The sequence below is a fragment of the Tupaia chinensis genome, unplaced genomic scaffold (assembly GCF_000334495.1).
Source record: "Tupaia chinensis unplaced genomic scaffold, TupChi_1.0 Scaffold000207_1, whole genome shotgun sequence".
Lineage (NCBI taxonomy): Eukaryota > Metazoa > Chordata > Mammalia > Scandentia > Tupaiidae > Tupaia > Tupaia belangeri.
Genome location: NW_006159682.1, coordinates 1,684,803 through 1,704,460, shown reverse-complemented (window position 1 = coordinate 1,704,460; position 19,658 = coordinate 1,684,803). Strand labels below are relative to the sequence as shown.

Genomic DNA, 19,658 nt, shown 5'->3' with positions numbered 1-19,658 from the left:
AAAATTATTCCTGGGACCAGCAGTTGGCGTAATGGCTATGTCACTAGACTCCCATGTAGCTGACCATGGTGCGAGTCCTGGACCCAGTGGCTTAAGCTCACGCTGGGTACGTGTGCGTGTGTGCCCAAGATCCCGAGAGGAGAACGGAGGAGAAGGGATTGTGGCATGGCCATCCCCCTGGGGGATGATTTCTTGCTTTCTGCCTGGCAAGCGCACATGCCCTATAGCAAAAACCTCTCCCCACCCACCCACTCCCCCAACACACACAAAAATAACTACTATTTCTTCCATGAACAGTGGGGGAGAGGAGAAGAGAAACACACATCGCTCTCAAAAATGTCTTGATACAGTGATCTACCTCTGGTTTCAGCCAGCCTGCATCATGGGCACACGTATGACCAGCTTACTCAGGGAGGGCTTCTTTTTTTGGGGGGGGGGGTTTGCTATAGGGTGCGTGCATTCGCCAGACAGAGAGAGACAGAGACAGAAAGCGAGAAATCACCCCCCAGGGGGGATGGCCACGCCACAATCCTTGCCCCCCCATCCTCCTCTCGGGTTCTGGGGCACGCACACACACGTGCCCGGCGTGAGTTTTAGCCACAGGGTCTGGAACTCGAACAGCGGTCGACTACGTGGGAGTCCAGTGACATAGCCATTACGCTAACTGCTGGTCCTTCAGGGAGGGCTTCTGACATGACCCTGGAACCTCCCCGTATGAGTCAGCCTCAAAGAGACTAATCATCATGATTTACTGCTACATCATTGTTCAGCCTTGTTAAAACCCATTTTAAAGTCCATTCTGCTTATTTTCTTTGCTTTTAATTTTATTATTTTTGGTGTACAATTCTATGGATTTCAATGCCATACAGATTCAAGTAACCACCACCACACTTTGTATACAGAATAGTTCTATCACCCTCCCAAAATTCCTTCATGGTATCCCTTTATAGTCAGTTTCCTTGAATCTTCTAGTAACCATTGATAAGTTCTCTGTCACTACAATTTTGTCTTTTCAAAAATATTATGTAGGGGCCAGCAGATGGCATAGCGGTTACATCACTGGACTCTCACATGAATGACTGCTGTTTGAATCCTGGACCTGGTGGTTTGAAACCTGTGCTAGGTGTATGTGCGTTTGTACAGAAGATCCTGGGAGAACAAAGGGAAAGGGACTGCAGCATGGCCATCGCCCCCTCGGGGGTGGGGGGGATTTTCTCCCTTTCCCTCTCACTGTTTTTGTCTCTCTGTGTGGCGATTACGTGTGTCCTAAGGCAAAAACCTCAAAAAAAGATATTATGTAATAAAATTATACAATATGTAACCTTTGGAGACTGATTCCTTCTACACAATAAGCACAACACCTTTGTGATACATCCAAAATGCTATATGTATCAGTAGTTTGTTCTTTTTTTGTTAAAAGGTGCATGAACTCAGGGCCTGCAGGTGGCATGGTGGTTAAGGTGCTGAACGCCCCCATAGCTGACTCCAATTCAAGACCCAGACCTGGCGGCTTGCTTTCTCACTTTCTTCCCCCCCGCCCCTCTCTCTGTGATGAGTGTGTGTGTCCTGTAAAAAAAAAAAAAAAAAAAATTAAAAACTATAATAATTAAATAAATAATTCTTAACAAAAAAGAAAAAAAGATGTATGAGTTCAGCAGAGAAAGACTGAGACAGAAAAAGTGAGAGCAGAAAGCACTCCATCCCCCTGTGAGGAATGATCACGCTGCAATCCCTTCTGCTCTGCCTCTCCCTCCTTTCGGAACTTTGGCCACACATACACATGCTCCGGGCAATTCTCAAGCTGCTGGGTGTGGGACTCAAACCACAGGTTTGTACACATGGGATTCAGCTGCCTTAACCACCAGACCATGGAGCGGCCCAGTTTGTTCCCCTTTATTGCTGAGCAATAATAGTTCACTGCATGGACGTGACAGTTTGTTTATCTGTTCATCCACTGAAGGTTAACTAAAGGACATTTGAGTTGTTTTCAGTTTGGGCAGTTATGAACAGAGCTTCAATGAATATCCATGTACAGTTATTGGGAAAACTTAAAATTTCATTTTTATAGAATAATTCATAGGAGTGGTTGTTGGGTCATATATTAAATATATGTTTAACTTTCTGAGAAACTGTCAAGCTGTTTTTCACGGTGGCTGACCATGTTGCAGTCCCATTAGCAAAGAGTAAGACTTCTGGTTCTGGGGTCAGTAGATGGTGTGGTGGTTAAGGTGCTGTACTCCCACAGGGCAGAATGCAGTTCGAGTCCCGGACATGGCACTTACTTTCTCACCTTCCCTTTCTCTCTGGTGAGCACATGTGCCTTGTAGCAAATTTAAAAATGATGATAATAATGATAAATAAAATTAAATAAAATCACACTTCTGGTTTTTCTCTATCAGGCACCATTGAGATCACTAAGCAGTTCTAATCCAAGTTCCCAAAGCTGTGCAAGTTCCTGAAGCTGTGCAAAGCTGTTACGAGTACTATAGCATGCTTCAATAAAGAACTGTGGGCAGCTGTGAGTTCCAAAAGTGAATCCTCTATTAGAAGAGTTTTCTATAATGATACTTTCTTATATATGCCTAGACATAGAGGAAAAAAATTAATAGGCCCAGGACTGGCCCATGGTCTAGCAGTTAAGGGAGTCAGATCACATATAGCAAAACTCACAGTTTGAACCCTGGCCCTGGCAGCTTGAGAAACATGCTGGGCATACATGTTAGTATCCGAAAGCCCAATGGGTTGGAGAAATAGAGAAGGGACTGTGGCATAACCCTACCCCACTGAGGGCTGCTTTTTCTCCTTCCTTCATTCTTTCTTTGGCTAGTGTATGCACCTTTTGGCAAATGACAAAAAAAGAGACTATGCCCAGCTGCTGTGGCACACACTGCTAAGACACTGTGCTCCTACAGGCTGGGAAATATAGAAATTCCAGGTTTGATTCCCATCCAACCTATAGGCCATGGTCAGTTTGGGGCTCCTGTAATCCCAATGACTCAGAGGCTGAGACAGGAGGATCAAAAGCTGAAGGTGTCCTGGGCAAGAGTGTCTGAAGAAACAGGTACGGTGGCATGCACCTGTAGTCCTAGCTACTCAGGACAGTAATGTGGATTACAACACAGTGAGACTCTGTCTAAAAAAAAAACATGCAAGGGCTAGACAGTGGCGGTGTGGTAGCATGATGTTCTGCAAGGCTGAACTACACAGTAAGGTTCTGGGTTTGAAACTGCAGACCTTTGTGAACACACTGGGTATACCTGTCACCATCATCTGCGGCTGGCTGAAGTTGGGATTGGGTCATGACTTGGAGACCCTGTTGGAGTGCCTCTCTTCTGATTATGGAAAAAAAGACCAAAACCAAACAAAAACCTCTAGCAACACAAAAATTTAGAAATGTGGAGAATCATTTCCTTTTTTCCTTAACTAATTTTTAGCATTATGCTAAAAATAGTCTGTAAAGATGTAGATAAGAGGAGGAAATAAGAGGTATACAAGGGGACTTCAATAAGTCTATGGAAAAATAGAATTGAAGTGCAAGTTTACTTTCGTACAAGAATTTTTTGAAATCCATGCAGTTTTTTTCATAACACATATTATCTGTGAACTTTTTGAAGACTACTTACATATGGCGACTGCTAAAGTGAAATATCTAATCTGAAATTATTAACAGACTCTTTCTGCCTAACTAACCAAGCAGTCCTCATTTAATTATGGTATATATCTCTATTGCTGATGGCTCTTCCTTTTAGAAGACACTTTTCCACAAATCTACATGCTATAATGTTGCTAATCTTTTAAATTTTAGCTCAAAAGAATTTTCCCTGAGGCCTTTATGACTTGGTAGGCAGATTTGATACCTGGCATATACCTTTATCATGAAATTTTTAAAAAATGAATTATTTATTTAATTGCATTTATTACTGTTACTTTTTTAATTTGACCAGAGACAGAGAGACAGAGAGAGAGAGAGAGAGAGAGTAGAAGGGATTGCAGCATGGCCATCTCCCTGAAAAGTAATTTCTTGCTTTTTGTCTCTCTGTCTCTCTAGTGAGCTCCCACACACTGTAACAAAAGAAAACTCTCTTTAAAAAAAAAAATAGAGTTTTTTGTTTTTAAATTTGCGATAAGCCATGTGTATTTGCTAGGGAGAGAGAGAGAAAGAGAAAGCACTCCCCAGAGAGGATGACCATGTCACGATCTCCATTCTCTCAGGATTTTGGGAATGCACACACACATGCCCAACGCATCTTTTCAGCCCCTGGTTTGGGATTCTAACTGTAAAGTTGGCCATGTGGGACCCAGCTGCCTCAACCAGCACACTACCAGCTGGTCTGGGAGGTTTTCATTTTTAATTGGAGAACACTAATACAGCTACTTTAAAAACAATGGAGGGCCAGCTAGTGGTGTCATAATTAAAGCAGCTGGATCCACAAAGCTGACTGCGCAGTGGTAGTCCCTGAACTGGCAGCCTGAAAGACACACCAGGCTGTGCATGCATGCCCCAGAACGAAGGAAGAACGATTGTGGTAATGACCATCTTCCCTTGGGAATGCTTTTTCGTTTTCCCTTTCTCTCTCTCTTCTCATGTCTCTGGTGAGAGCATGCGCTCTATAGCAAACTGGGGGAAAAAAGGTATATAAAATACAATAACTACATATAACCCCGTTTACCCCCAAGTCAGCTAATATTTCATAACTAGAGAAGTAAACATACTTTGTTAGGCCTTACTGCTACTGAAAACAAAAAGTGGACAGGTTGGGCCAGCTACTTAACAATGAATGCTTTTACAGTAATAAATGGTGACAGCTTAAATCAAAAAAGAATGCATTACTGAGATATCATCAATTGTGTTCTGTCATTACACGGCAGCTCCACCCAGTCTAAGCTTGTCAAAAAGTGTTACTGTAATCCATGAAGAAGTCTTCACCTCAGGCAAAAAAGGGAAAAATGTGAAGACTGGCTCTGAACAGGTGTGTTGAATTGTAATGTCAATGTTGAATCACAAATCTCTTTACATTAGTTTCACATATGATAGTTATTAACTTCTACTCTGAGGTGTCAGGCATGGATGAACTGATCTATCAGCAGGCACTTTAAGAGCAACAAATGCAAATAAAGAGGCTGTGGATATATCTTTTTAACAGTGAGCACTATTCCATACACAAGTAGACAGGAGAAACTTTCTTATTCACTAAATATGATATTTGGGAAAATGGGAAGGTTTGATCTACTTTCCGGGCCAGCTCACTCTAATTCTACCTAATTTTGGTAAGAGCATGATTCAGTTTATCCCATTAATCTTTTTTTCTTTTTTTTTTAATTGCCAGAGAGTGCATGCACTTGTCTGAGAGAGAGAGAGAGAGAGAGAGAGAGAGAAAGAGGGAGAAATTACTCCCTAATGGAGTGTGGTAACGCTGATATCCCTTCTCCATTTCTCCATCTTGTCAGGATGTGGGGTATGCACACACACCTGCCTAGAGTGTTTTTCAAGCTGCCTGGGTCAGGATTTGAACCACAGTTGGCCACATAGAATCTGGCTCTCTTAATCTCTAGGCTACAGAGCTAGCCCTCTCATGAACCTTTGGAAAATGTACCTCCACTTGCAAGTGATCATGATATATATATTAAAAAATTATGTGTCTATTCTGATCTTGACAGTTTGTGACCTTGGGAAAATTAAACCCTTATCAGATATATGATTTGCAAATATTTTCCTCTATTCTGTGGGTTATCTTTTCAATCTCTTGACAGTGTCTTTTATTTAAAAATAATTATTTAATTTTATTCATTCATTTATTCTAATTTGACCAGAGAGAGAGAGACAGAGAGGCAGTGAGAAAGCAAGCCACCAGGTCCGGGACTCGAACCATGGACTGCCATGTGAGAGTGTCCAGCACCTTAACCACCACACCACCTGCTGGTCCTGACGGTGTCTTTTGGTGAACAAAAGTTTTAAATTTTGATAAAATCTAACCTATTTATATTTTCTTCTGTTGCCATGCTTTTGGAATCATATCTTTAAAAAAGAATTATTTAATTAAATTAATTAATTATTTTTTAAAAATTTACCAGAGAGAGACAGAGAGAGCAAAAGAGGGAAAGTGAGAACGCAAGCTACCGAGGTTTGGGACTTGAACTGTGGTTGGCCTTGTGAGAGTCCAGTGCCTCAACCACTATGCCACCTGCTGGCCCCTTGGGACCATATATAAGAAACCATTGCCAAATTTAAGGTCATCAAGCTATTCCTTTATGTATTCTTCTAAGGATTTTATTGTTTTAGATCTTAAATTTAGATCTTGGGTCCACTTTTAGTTCATTTTTGTATGTGATGTTTTGCATATCCAGTATTCCTAGCACCATATGTTGAAGAGCCTGTTCTTCTCTACTGAATGGGCTTGGAAGCCTTGTTGTAAATTAATTGACCATATACGTGAGGGTTTATTTCTGGGCTCCCTATGCTATTCCATTGGTTTATATATCTATCCTTATGCCAGACAACAATGTGTTGACACTAGAGGCTTTGACACCAGAAAGTATGAATACTCCAACTTTGTTCCTCTCCTTTAAGATTGTTTAGGCTTTTTGGGATCTCTTGCAATTCCACATTAATTTTAGGATGGTTTTTCTATTTTTGCAAAAACCTTCTTTGGGATTTTCATAAGGATCGCACTGAATCTGTAAATTGCTTTGGGCAGCAACTAAAACATTATTTAAATTTCCCAATTCATGAACAGGTGATATTTTTCCACTGTTTAGGACTACTTAGTAGTCTTTTTTTTTTTTTTTTTAAAGCAATTTTTTGCTATAGGGCATGTGTGGTTGCAGGAGACATAGAGAGATCAGAAAGACAGAAAGTGAGAAACCAACCCCAGGGCGGGCGGGGGGATGGTCACACCACAATCCCTTCTCCATTCACCTCTAGGGATTTTGGGATCCACACACATACATCCAGCATTAGTTTCAAGCCACTGGGTCCAGGACTTGAACCAAAGTTGACCAAGTAGAAGTCCAGCACCTTAACCTACTATGCCATCTGCTGGCCCCTACTTAATATCTTTCAAAAATGTTTTGTAGTTTTCAGTGTACAAGGATTCTTCCCCCTTGGTTAAATTTATTCCTAAGCATTTTACTCTTTTTTAAAAAAAATTATTATTCAGTCAATATTTATTAAGGGTATGATAACATCAAAATAACACACAGTCCCTGAAAACTGTCAATGGCTGCTAATCTGCAAATGCTAAACACTGCCAATTCAAATCTCTGATAACTACAGTATAACTTTTTTTTTTTTTAAAGAGATTTTTGTTATAGGAAGTGTGCACTCACCAGAGACAGACAGAAAGCAAGAAATCCCCCCACAGTGGGGATGACTATGCTGAAATCCCTTGTCCTCCATTCTCCTCTCAGGATCTTGGGCATGCACGCACATGTACCCAGAGTGAGTTTTAAGTCAGCAGGTCTGGGACTTGAACCGTTATCAACTATGTAGGAATCCAGCCTCATAACCATTACATCATGTACTGGGCTTCTTTTAATCAAATGAGTTAGGGTGAAAATGAAGCACTTTATAAGTGAATTGAAATTTGTTATCCTTAATATGCTACGAAATAACTATACTGTACACTATTAACCTTACACAGCCTTCACTGTGCTTTAGAAAAAATGTACTTCATATAATTTATCATACCACTGGATAAGTCAATTGTAAACTAGTCAACAGTATTTTATTCTTTTCCTTTTCATATTCTTTACTGTTAATGTTCAGAAATACAGCTGATGTTTACGTGTTGATTGCATATCTTGCAACTTTGCTGCATTCCTTTATTAGTACCAACAGTTTTCTGGTATGGAATCTCTAGATTTTTTCTATATATAAGATCATGTCATCAGAAAATAGAGATCATTTTGCCCCATTCCTTTTTAAAAATCTTTTTTTTACTGTTGTTAAGTTTATTTATTTCTTCTATGACAGAGTGAGACAGACAGCACTCCAAACAGAATCTTGATGCTGCAATCCACCCAGACTCAACCAGCCCTGTATCAAAGGCATGTGTATGTCCAGCCTACTTAGGGAGATCTCTGGACATGAACCTAGAACCCTCCAAAATATCACATTACCACAGAACCATCTTCCAGCCCCTCATTTTATTTCCTCTGTTCCACTTTGGATGCCTCTTACGTTTTTTTTCTTGCCTAACTGCTCTGGCTAGAAGTTCCAGTACTGTTAAATAGCCATGGTGAAAGTAGACATCCTTGTCTTTTTCCTGATCTTAGGAGAAAAGGTTTCGTTCAGTATTTTACCACCGACTATTTTGGTTTCTGGTCCACTTTTGTCAGCTGTGAGCCTTCACTGTGTTTAGGAAATTCCCTTCTATTCTTAGTTTATTGTATGCTTTTATCATGATAACGTTTAAAAATGGATTTTGTCACTTTTTTTTCCTGCATCAGCTCAGTCTTATTAGTAAAATATCTAGAGATCACATTGCATAGTAATATGCTTGCACATTCCTACTTTATTCTTTCATCTAAATTTGTGTTCCCCATAACTCACTGGTAAAGAAACTGACTTTAGTTCCTTCAGTACTGGAAACATGATACTGGTCCACTGGTAAAATTGTGCCAGTAAACACATTTTTAAAAAAATTCCAAGGTCATTTTTAGATAGTAAAAATAGTATGTTAATAACAATTTATCATCGGTTATTGTAAGGTAATTGATATTGTTGGTGATCAATGTTATTCATATCCAGTTTGATGACTGCTACTTTTAGGCTGTAGCAAGTGCTTTTTTTTTCCCCTGTATGAGAGAAAGAGGACTAGAGAGAGGCTTTTAATTTTTTTTTTTTTTTTGCTATAGTATATGTGTGTGTTCATTGCAGGGGAGGGGAATGAGAAATCATCCCCTCCCCACTGTGGGATGGCCATGCCACAATCCCTTCTCCTCTATTCTCCTCTCAAAATTCTTGGCACACAAGCACAAGCACCTGGCATGTTTTTCACGCCAGGTTTGGAACTCAAACTGCACAGTCAGCTCCACGTGGGATCTGGCCAGTTAATCACCACACTACCAGCTAGCCCGAGATAGTCATTTTTGACAGGGTCACAACCCTCCTGTCCCAGGTTCTCAATTAGCTAGGATTACAGACATGCACAACCACATCTGGCAGGTTAAGCTGGACGTGGAAACTGAATTCAGGCACTCTATAGTTTCCAGCTTCTGAAGTAGTAGTGTTATCTTTGCACACCTTGGGTGGGCTCAGGTTAGCTTTAATATCCCCCTTCCTTATTTCTAATAAGTTAGAAAATCCTATTTAAAGATTATTAATAAAGGAAAAAGGCTGATGCTGGTTGGCTCTTACAGTTATGACTAAATATTAGGACCAAATAAAAACTTCAATGGAGAGATTTCTCATGAAATTCTACTGTAAACTCTGTCAGATTCCAACTCAATGTGTTTATAACACTAAAAAGATGGAAAGTTGACTTCTAAACCTGTTGAGATACTGTTGAACATATTCTTAATTTATTCTTTGGTTACTCTTATTCTAGGAAGTACTTTTTTTTAAAAGCTAATTAATTTATTTCTTACATAAGACAAAGAGAGAGATACAGAGAGACAGGCACTCCCAAATGAGTCCTACTGCAACCCATCCCTAGTCTCAGCCAGCCTGACATGCTCTGAAGGTAGTAGGATGTAGACTCATGACCTTTCCCATGTGGATGCAGTTTTACTAGTAACTGCACTCCCATCCGGCCCCTAGGAAGTATTTCTTAATGTTCTATTGCAGTTTTTTAGAGGAATCTTAAATATTCTCTATATTATATTGATTTATTTCACTAAAGAATGAAGAAAATTACAAAGTTTTTGTAAAAAATCAAAACTACTGATGATGACAGCTAAGTGTATACTACAGTTCATTTTCTTAAAAAAGCTTTATATTTTATTCTCAAAATTTTAAACTACAATATTTTTAGCCCTAAAATAATCCATTTCAATTTTTTTTTTTTTGGAGAGGTTTTTGCTATAGGGCACGTGCGCTCGCCAGACAGACAGAGAGAGACAGAGAGACAGAAAGCGAGAAATCACCCCCCAGGGGGGATGGTCACGCCGCAATCCCTTCTCCATTCTCCTCTCGGGATCTTGGGCACGCACGCACACGTGCCCGGCGTGAGTTTTAAGCCACCGGGTCCGGGAAGCGAACCGCGGTTGACTACGTGGGAGTCCAGCGACATAGCCATTACGCTAACTGCTGGTTCCCCCATTTCAATATTTAAGAATACACTGTTGAGATAGAAGATTTGAACAGTCTTATACATTTTCACAAGTATTATCTGTGTTAATGAAAGTTTTGGTGTCAGTGTGCACACTTTTGCTATTTAAGTCCCAAATCAGAACTCTCTAAAATAAGTTTAGAATGTCTGTCTGACATATTATCTTCATTTTCACCTGTTGTAAGAGTCTTATAGCTTGTCTTGTAAGAGTCTTGTAGCTAATGTATTCTTAGAATTTTCAAAAAAATGAGAATGATGTACCTGGCCTGAAATTTGACTTGATTGCCAACTTTTGGATTGTGACAATTACTGAGCTATTCACTGCTCAAAAACGAGTTAATCAAAGCTTAGACTGAAAGAGAGTAATCTTTACATCCAGGATAAAGAATTCTAAATAAATTAGTGTTGAATGAATTTTTAAAAATGAAAATAATAAATAAACCAGGAACTAAGTATCATAAACTCTCAATAATCAGAGGTTTCTAGATTATCCAAAGCTTAAAAAAACAGTGCTAGATGAACTACATCTACAAACATGTTAGAAAGCATGTATTTTTGGAAATAGATTTTAAGCAAAAAAAATAGACTTTAAAATGTCACTGCTTTCATGCCATGATAAAATTGTTTTCCTTTTCAATCCCTCTTTGTCAATAGCCCTTTATTATTGGGTTGTTGGGAACTTTTCTGATGATCCAATAAATCAAAGGAGCTCTCTATCCTGAGGACCTAATCCACTGATAAGTACTTGGTCAGTGCTCAATAAACATTTTTGAAGCCAAATTAATACTACAAATAAAAATGTCTAGGGACCAGCAGATGGCATACCAAGTATGTTGCTGGACTCCCACATAGTCGACCACAGTTCAAGTTCAGGACCCAGTAGTTTGAAAACCATAGTGGGTGCATGTGCCTATGTGTCCAAGATCCCAGGAAGAGAATGGAGGAGAAGGGATTAAGGTGTGGCCATCCCTATGAAGGGGTGATTTCTCACATTTCCTCTCACTGTGTCTCTCTCTCTTTCTCTCTCCCTGGAAAAGTACACACATACTAAGGAAAAAACATCTTAAGAAAAAAAAAAAGCCTAAGAAGAAAACTATAGGCAGGTTCTGTCAAAAACAGAGGTTCATACTATACATATGTCTTGGTTAGAGACTGAACAATCAATAATATAAAAGTCTATTCTGGGCCACTGAAAAATGATTCAGAGTATGAATGTGGTTCAGGGCCTGGGTTTGTTTAATAAAAGATGTATATAGGTATCTGTGGTTGTACTAATATAATGGAATCACAGCAGTGGTGGATGTACTTAACCAAAGTTCAGTTTAAGTAAATTTAGGCTTACAAACTCATTCCCCAAACCTGTTCACTAATTTAATTTTAATTGTAAGTTTAAGATGAAGCCTTATTTGTAATTTTGTAAAAATAATGGCAAATTCACAATTAGAAAGAACTGTGCTTCTCTGATGATCCAATAAATGAAGGAAATACCAAATACCAAATCATTTTGATCTATGAGTAGTCCAAAAGAAGTCTTTAAACAAAAAATGTTTTCTGTGTATGACCTGAATGATAACTTTCATGAAGATACTCAAAAACAAAGAGAAATCCTTACCTCTTGCAGTTAAATTTCAATAAAAATTTCAATTATATGGAGCCTTGGGTTTTTCCTGTAACCTTCATATTAAATTTTGTACTCAGTATTAAAGGAATTAAAGTCAATTTCTTTACTGATGAATTATGGGGAACACAAACTCAGATGAAAGAATGAACTGGGGATATACATGCAAATATAGTGCATTCATATTATTATACAGCATAATCTGTAAATCTGGTACTAATGAGACTCAAGATTTAAATGGCTGAAGAATGTGTTTAGTGAATTATTGTCAATCAATGCCTCTGTTCCAGGATAAATATAATCTTGAATGGCAACACACCTATTATTATAAATTCCTAACTAAGTACAGTACTTCGTTATTTCAAAATGTCACTGTCAATTTACAGAGTAACAGATAAACATCTTTCTACCACATATCCTATTGCTTTCCTTAAGAGTAAATGAAACACCGACTATTAAGAAAAATTATAAAGCCAATATTTTTACAGCAGTAAAACAAACCTTATTAATATTATAATACTTAAAAGACTCCAAATTTTCATAATTGTTAATGTGACTACATCGGGTTTTATACCACTATAACCAAGTATTGCTTTTTAAGTTACCTTATTTCAGGGAAATTCTTTAAAATATTCATTTATTCAATCATTAAAAAACATTTATTGAGTGCTGACTTTTCTTAGGTATACTGTTAGAGAATAGAGTTACAAACATGAATATGAACTGACACTTCCTCTTAACAAACTCATAGCCCAAATATAAGACAGAGATAAGTAAATAGAGTAAAATACAATAGCACAGGGTTATATTAAAATTGTCCACATGTTTTACATCTGAAATAACTATATTCTACTGAAAACACTCACTATTCCTGGAAATCTTATCACTGCTCATAAATCAAATTCTTATTTGTTCTATGGAAATCTTTTTTTTTAATCAAATTAAAAACAAACAGAAAAGTCAAAAAGAATAATTTTACAAATATTTGTGAACTTAGCATCTCAAATTAACAAATGCTAATATTTGTTTCAAATTTTACCTTAAGGCTATTTTCCAAATCCAAAAATTTCTCGATTGATAAGTACTAATGATTACTTGAGTTTATTATTATATTTCCTCTCAGTTATATTACCTTGGGCAAATTTACTTGACTTTGACCCTCAGTTTTCCATCTGAAGTGTGGAGATAACAGTACAACTATGTGCTAGATTGACGTCCATGTATCCCTCAGGATCCATGCTCTAACTAGGAGAACTCAAGGAGGTTCTTCTGCTTTTCAGATTCTGACAGGGCTCGGTCAAAAAGAGCTACTAGCAGATCAGAGTAAAGAAAGAAAATGAAGCTGTTTTCCTCCGTACCAGGCTACCAAGGATGGCTATATTCCTCTAGCCAAAGCATTCCTCTCCAAATTGCTCCTTCTCCTAGGCCTTTAGGCCTAGAGATGGTAATAGCTCTCTTTAGTCCTGGGGTTTGAACTATCCTTTGTTGATTTCTATAAATCTGCTCACATCTTTATAAACAGTTCTCTTATTAAACAATTCTCAAATAACCCAGTTTGAAAGTGTCATCTGTTTCTTGCCAGAAATCTGACTGATATTCAATTTTATCAATTATTTTGAGGGAACATGAGATGATGATACATATAAAGTGCTTAACACAGTACCTAGCATATTATAAATCCTTGGTAATTGCTGAATACTACTGTCATTATCAATGCTGCTATTGTTATTTTATTTGAGGTTTTATGCTCATGTTATCTATAACATCTGAGTATGTTTGAGAGATTGAAAAATTTGGAATACTTAAGCTCTTTTACTGATTCTTACTGTACTTCAAAAATATATACAAATGTAAAATGTCTTTATCTCTTTTTTTTTAGAAATATTTATTTATTTAATTCTATTTGTTATTATTATTTTTTAATTTGACCAGAGACAGAGAGAGAAAGAGAAAGTGAGAAAGCAAGCCTTCAGGTCTGGGACGTGAACCGCAGTTGGCTATGTGGGAATCCAGCGCCCTTATCCACCACACCACCTGCTGGCCCCAAAATGTCTTAATTTCTAATCTATCTCAATATTTAAAAAGAATAAGATGACCTTAAAAGTAAGTGATAAAATCCATTTAGTAGACAGGATTTCCTGGACTAGTTTCTTCTGTAAATATGCTCCCAAACTCATTTCTTGCAAACTGACCTCCTATGACCCACCCCAAAGTATAAATAGTACATCAATTTAAACAAATGACTGGTTCCTGATTATGAAAAAAACAAAAAACTAAAAACAAAAACAAAAACAAAACAAAAAACCAGACCAAATGGTAAACTCAGTGGTATAAAACACCTTGGTTAATATGGAAATGCATCTTCATCAGCCTTATTTATTAATCATCACATAGGCAAGCATCATCATTTGATGAATTACCTCATCAAAATCGTATTAAAAGTCTGCTTAATCTTTTATCTTACCTCATCCTTTATATCTTCTTGTTGTTGGGCTGTGAAGATCTCCATTGCAGCCATGAGCCTCATCATCAACTCATCCACAGTAGTGTTACCTAATGATATGTGGGGATTGCCAAATTTTAAATAAACTTTTTACATATAACTGAAATTATCAAATTATTTTAAAATGGAAAATCATTCTATTAATAGAGTCAGAAAAGAATAACTACAGTCTAAAAAAATATAGACCACTATGCTAATATCTAGTTGAAATATTCATTATCTCACTGAAATGTCTCAGATGTTCAATAAGAAAGAGTAATATATTGGCACCAGCAGTTAGCGTAATGACTATGTCGCTGAACTCCCATGTAGTAGACCGCAGTTCGCGTCCCGGACCCAGTGACTTAAACTCACGCCAGGCACATGTGCGTGCTTGCCCATCCCCCTTGGGGGGTGATTTCTCGCTTTCTATCTCTCTGTCTCTCTCTTTCTGGTGAGCGCACGCACCCTATAGCAAAAACCTTTTCCAAAGAAAAGAAAGAGTGATATATAGAAATATTTATTTATTTAATTCTATTTGTTATTATTATTTTTTAATTTGACCAGAGACAGAGAGAGAAAGAGAAAGTGAGAAAGCAAGCCTTCAGGTCTGGGACGTGAACCGCAGTTGGCTATGTGGGAATCCAGCGCCCTTATCCACCACACCACCTGCTGGCCCCAAAATGTCTTAATTTCTAATCTATCTCAATATTTAAAAAGAATAAGATGACCTTAAAAGTAAGTGATAAAATCCATTTAGTAGACAGGATTTCCTGGACTAGTTTCTTCTGTAAATATGCTCCCAAACTCATTTCTTGCAAACTGACCTCCTATGACCCACCCCAAAGTATAAATAGTACATCAATTTAAACAAATGACTGGTTCCTGATTATGAAAAAAACAAAAAACTAAAAACAAAAACAAAAACAAAACAAAAAACCAGACCAAATGGTAAACTCAGTGGTATAAAACACCTTGGTTAATATGGAAATGCATCTTCATCAGCCTTATTTATTAATCATCACATAGGCAAGCATCATCATTTGATGAATTACCTCATCAAAATCGTATTAAAAGTCTGCTTAATCTTTTATCTTACCTCATCCTTTATATCTTCTTGTTGTTGGGCTGTGAAGATCTCCATTGCAGCCATGAGCCTCATCATCAACTCATCCACAGTAGTGTTACCTAATGATATGTGGGGATTGCCAAATTTTAAATAAACTTTTTACATATAACTGAAATTATCAAATTATTTTAAAATGGAAAATCATTCTATTAATAGAGTCAGAAAAGAATAACTACAGTCTAAAAAAATATAGACCACTATGCTAATATCTAGTTGAAATATTCATTATCTCACTGAAATGTCTCAGATGTTCAATAAGAAAGAGTAATATATTGGCACCAGCAGTTAGCGTAATGACTATGTCGCTGAACTCCCATGTAGTAGACCGCAGTTCGCGTCCCGGACCCAGTGACTTAAACTCACGCCAGGCACATGTGCGTGCTTGCCCATCCCCCTTGGGGGGTGATTTCTCGCTTTCTATCTCTCTGTCTCTCTCTTTCTGGTGAGCGCACGCACCCTATAGCAAAAACCTTTTCCAAAGAAAAGAAAGAGTGATATAGCATAAAGGGGAGCTGAAATTTTAAAACAGACTTGAAGGAGCAATGTCTTAATAAGAAGGATTTTTAGCACTATCCATGCTACTGAGGCTCAAAAAATTTAATATTATGAAAACATATGTACTTCACTCTAGCAACAATGACCAATTATTATATGTCAATAATTAGGCTAAGCACTACATATATTAGGTGACTTAATCTGTACAAAAATCCTATGAAGGGGACATAATAATTTAGATTTTGAAGAGGAGGTAAATGAGCTTGGGAAAGCTGCGAAAACCTGCCCAACTGAGGGCAAGCCAGTAAGTAGTGGAGCCAGGATTTAAAACCTGATGAGATTGACTCAAAACTGTCCTTTTGGGACCAGCAGTTAGCGTAATAGCTATGTCGCTGGACTCCCACGTAGTCGACCGCGGTTCGCATCCCAGACCCGGTGGCTTAAAACTCAGGCCGGGCACGTGTGTGTGCATGCCCAAGATCCCAAGAGGAGAATGGAGTAGAAGGGATTGCGGCATGGCCATCCCCCCTGGGAGGTAATTTCTCGCTTTTGTCTCTCTCTCTCTGTCTGTCTGGCGAGCGCATGCGTCCTATAGCGAGAAAACCTCTCTCTAAAAAAAAACTGTCCTTTTTGCTACCTCAGTACATTGGGACTAATACTATTAAATATTCTTTGGTGAAACAACAGTAAAATTCAATTACTGAAAATAATTTGATTTCTTTTCTTCCCCAATTGAAAGTTTTCCCTTTCAGCTGCTCTCAAATGACTGTACTATAATCTTCATGAAGAGCACATTTAAAATGTTTGATTTTCCTTAATGTTATCTTATTCCCTGTCCAAGTTCATAACAAACCTATAGCACACATGAGGGGACTTTGAAAATATATGAAAAATGGAATTAAAGTATAAAGTTTTTTTCTTTATTTTAAATAGCCAGAGGGTGCATATGCTCACTGGAGAGAGAAAGAAAAGGAAAGTGAGAAAGCAGCTCCCACAGAGAATGGTCACACTGCAATCCCTTCTTTTCCATTTCTCCACCCTGTTGGGATTGGGGACATTCGTGTACATGTGCCTGCCATGTTTTTCAAGCTGCCAGTCTAAGACTCCAACTTCATGGTGGGCCATGTGGGACAGCCCACAAGTTTGTTTTGAAATCTATACATAACTTTAAAAAACTATGTATTTTCCATAAACTTTTGGAAGACTCCCTTACACATGCCATTTCTTGAATGCATTTAAGTCCTTGTTATTTGCTTTGGATGCATTTATAAGTGAGAAATTTGGGAGAATATACAAAGATATGGCAATTCTTCTCTTCTCTCAAACCTAAGACAGAAAGAGATAGTTTTTCCCCCAAGAGCCTGGGAAGAGCTTGGCCCATTAATGAAATGGCTACCAAAAGGAAAATAAAGTGCAAGCATCCTTGCTGGTGTTTTTCCAGAGTGCCTTGATTAACATAGTCTTTCAATGGTCCCTTATCTAATTTTTCTTGTGACCATTGGCAGCACTGGGTTAAGCATCTGTGGTCCTTAGCAAAAAAAATATATTAAAAAAAAGATCTGGTTTGTTCACATCAGCATTACTCTCTCGATAAATGAACTGTACGATAAATACTATCTTGGCACTATAAAACAGAAGTGATTTTGTAGTCAGAGTTCCAATCTGTGTTCCACTACTTATAAGCTATATGTTCTAGTACTGAGAAACTGTCTAGCCCATGACAAGGGCTTACTAAATGTTTACTTAATAAATAAAGGAATGAAAAGTAAATAAGTGGGGCTGGCTCTGTAGTGCAGTGATAATGTTCTGTTATGAGAAGCCAGATTTCAGGGGCTACCATGGTTCAAATCCCTAGCCTGGTCAGCCTTGAAACAATTCAGGTACACATATTAAGTACCAAAGATCTGATGGGCAAAAGGTCTGGAGGAAGGGGATTATGGCATGTCCGAATCCTGTGAAAGTTGCTCATCTCTCTCTTTTTCTCATGTGTGTGCACGCACACTTTACAATGAATAAAGAAAAACATTTTTTTAAAAAAGTAATTGAACAGATTTTAGCTCTATAAGGATCAATTCCCTTATTTTCACAATGCAGATAACACTATATCTGTAAGGTTCCTAAATGTAAAATGCATGGTACATAGTATATACACAATCATTGGTTGTTTTATCAATAAATATTACAGATGACAAAAGAAGTTTAGGAGTACTTTCAATGTAGATTTTGTAAGTGGGAAAATTTGTGGGTTTCCATATTTCATTTGTAACCTGCAGTGAAGAAGACTCAGAACATGGAAAATGAATACTTTATGAAGATACAGGAAGCAGCAATAGGATAATATTACAGTTGTGTAGGCGACCACACACTGAACATTAATTTTCAGGCTTAAGGCACAGCTCAATGAAGCTGTGCTTCAGCCCTAACTGGAAAGACTGCCAAATAGTACTTGCTGGTACCAAACCCAAAATGATCCAAGATAAAGTAAAGGTACCAATTAATGCAGTTCAGGCAAATTTATTCTTTATAGCCTGTGGCAGCAGTTCTCAAACTTTTTGCCCTCAGGACTCCTTCATGCTCTTAAAAACTACTCAGATCCCCAAAGAAGTTTTGTTATATGGGTTATAGTCATTAACATTTACTATATTAGAAATTAAATAATTGTTTTTTCTTAAAGGAAATTAAAATTAAAATATTTAAAATATATTTATCAATTCATTTAAAAATAACGGTAATAAATCTATTATGTGTATTATATTTTTATTTTAAAAAATGACTGTTTTCCAAAAGAAAAAGTTTAGTGAGCAAAGTGGCACTGTCTGGCTTAATAGAAAACTGAATTCTCTTATCTAATTCTACATTTTAGTGTGTTATATTGATTGACATTTATGAAGAAAATCTGGCCTTGAAGAGAGGTGTAGTTTAAAAAGGAGAAGTATTTCAAATAGCTAATTGTGCATACTCTTTGATACTACACTCAATCTGACAAGGGAAAATTTCTTTGAATAAAATGCATGTGGAATTTGAAGCCAATTTGAATTTGAAATTTCTTTTTGAGAGAGAGAGATTTTTGCTATAGGGCATGTGAACTTGCTGGAGAGACAGAGAGAGACAGAGACAAAGAGCAAGAAATCACCCCCCAGGGGAATAGCCATGCCACAATCTCTTCTCCATTCTCCTCTAGGGACTTTGGGCATGCTTGCACACAGGCCAGACATGACTTTCAAGCCGCCAGGTCCAGGACTCAACTGTGGTGGGCCGTGTGAGAATCCAGCACCTGGTATGGAAGACTCAAATTTTATCACTGGCAACAAATACCATCAATTCTTTCAGCTGAAAGTGACAGAATCACTTTGTTCATTCTGGAGAAAATATCTGCCACAGTCTACACAAGCACGGACTGTAGTCATATTTTCAAGTGAAAGAAATTTCTGTAAAATAAGTAAACTAAGTTAGCTCAAGCAACCACATAAGACCTGTTCTTAGAGACAACCAGTATACTTTACTAACTTTTTCTTTTCTAACTACAAGTACATGGCAATAAAGAATATGACTGCTAGTATAGTTTTGTGTCATGGCCCCAATTCATGCTAAGGTACCAACAGTTTTATAAACCATTGCTTTTGAGACACTAATGCAAATGTCAACACAATAAAAAAGGCAAAA

The 19,658-nt window shown here is 37.7% G+C and overlaps 1 protein-coding gene across 1 annotated transcript in view; it reads right to left on the bottom strand.

The window, feature by feature from the left end:
• FAF1 (Fas associated factor 1) overlaps positions 1-19,658 on the bottom strand; it is a 470,502-nt gene that overhangs the window by 83,343 nt on the left and 367,501 nt on the right. The window contains exon 15 of the mRNA XM_006147256.2: positions 15,471-15,559. Within this exon, the coding sequence (XP_006147318.1) occupies positions 15,471-15,559 (89 nt within the window). The remainder of the gene's footprint in view (positions 1-15,470; positions 15,560-19,658) is intronic.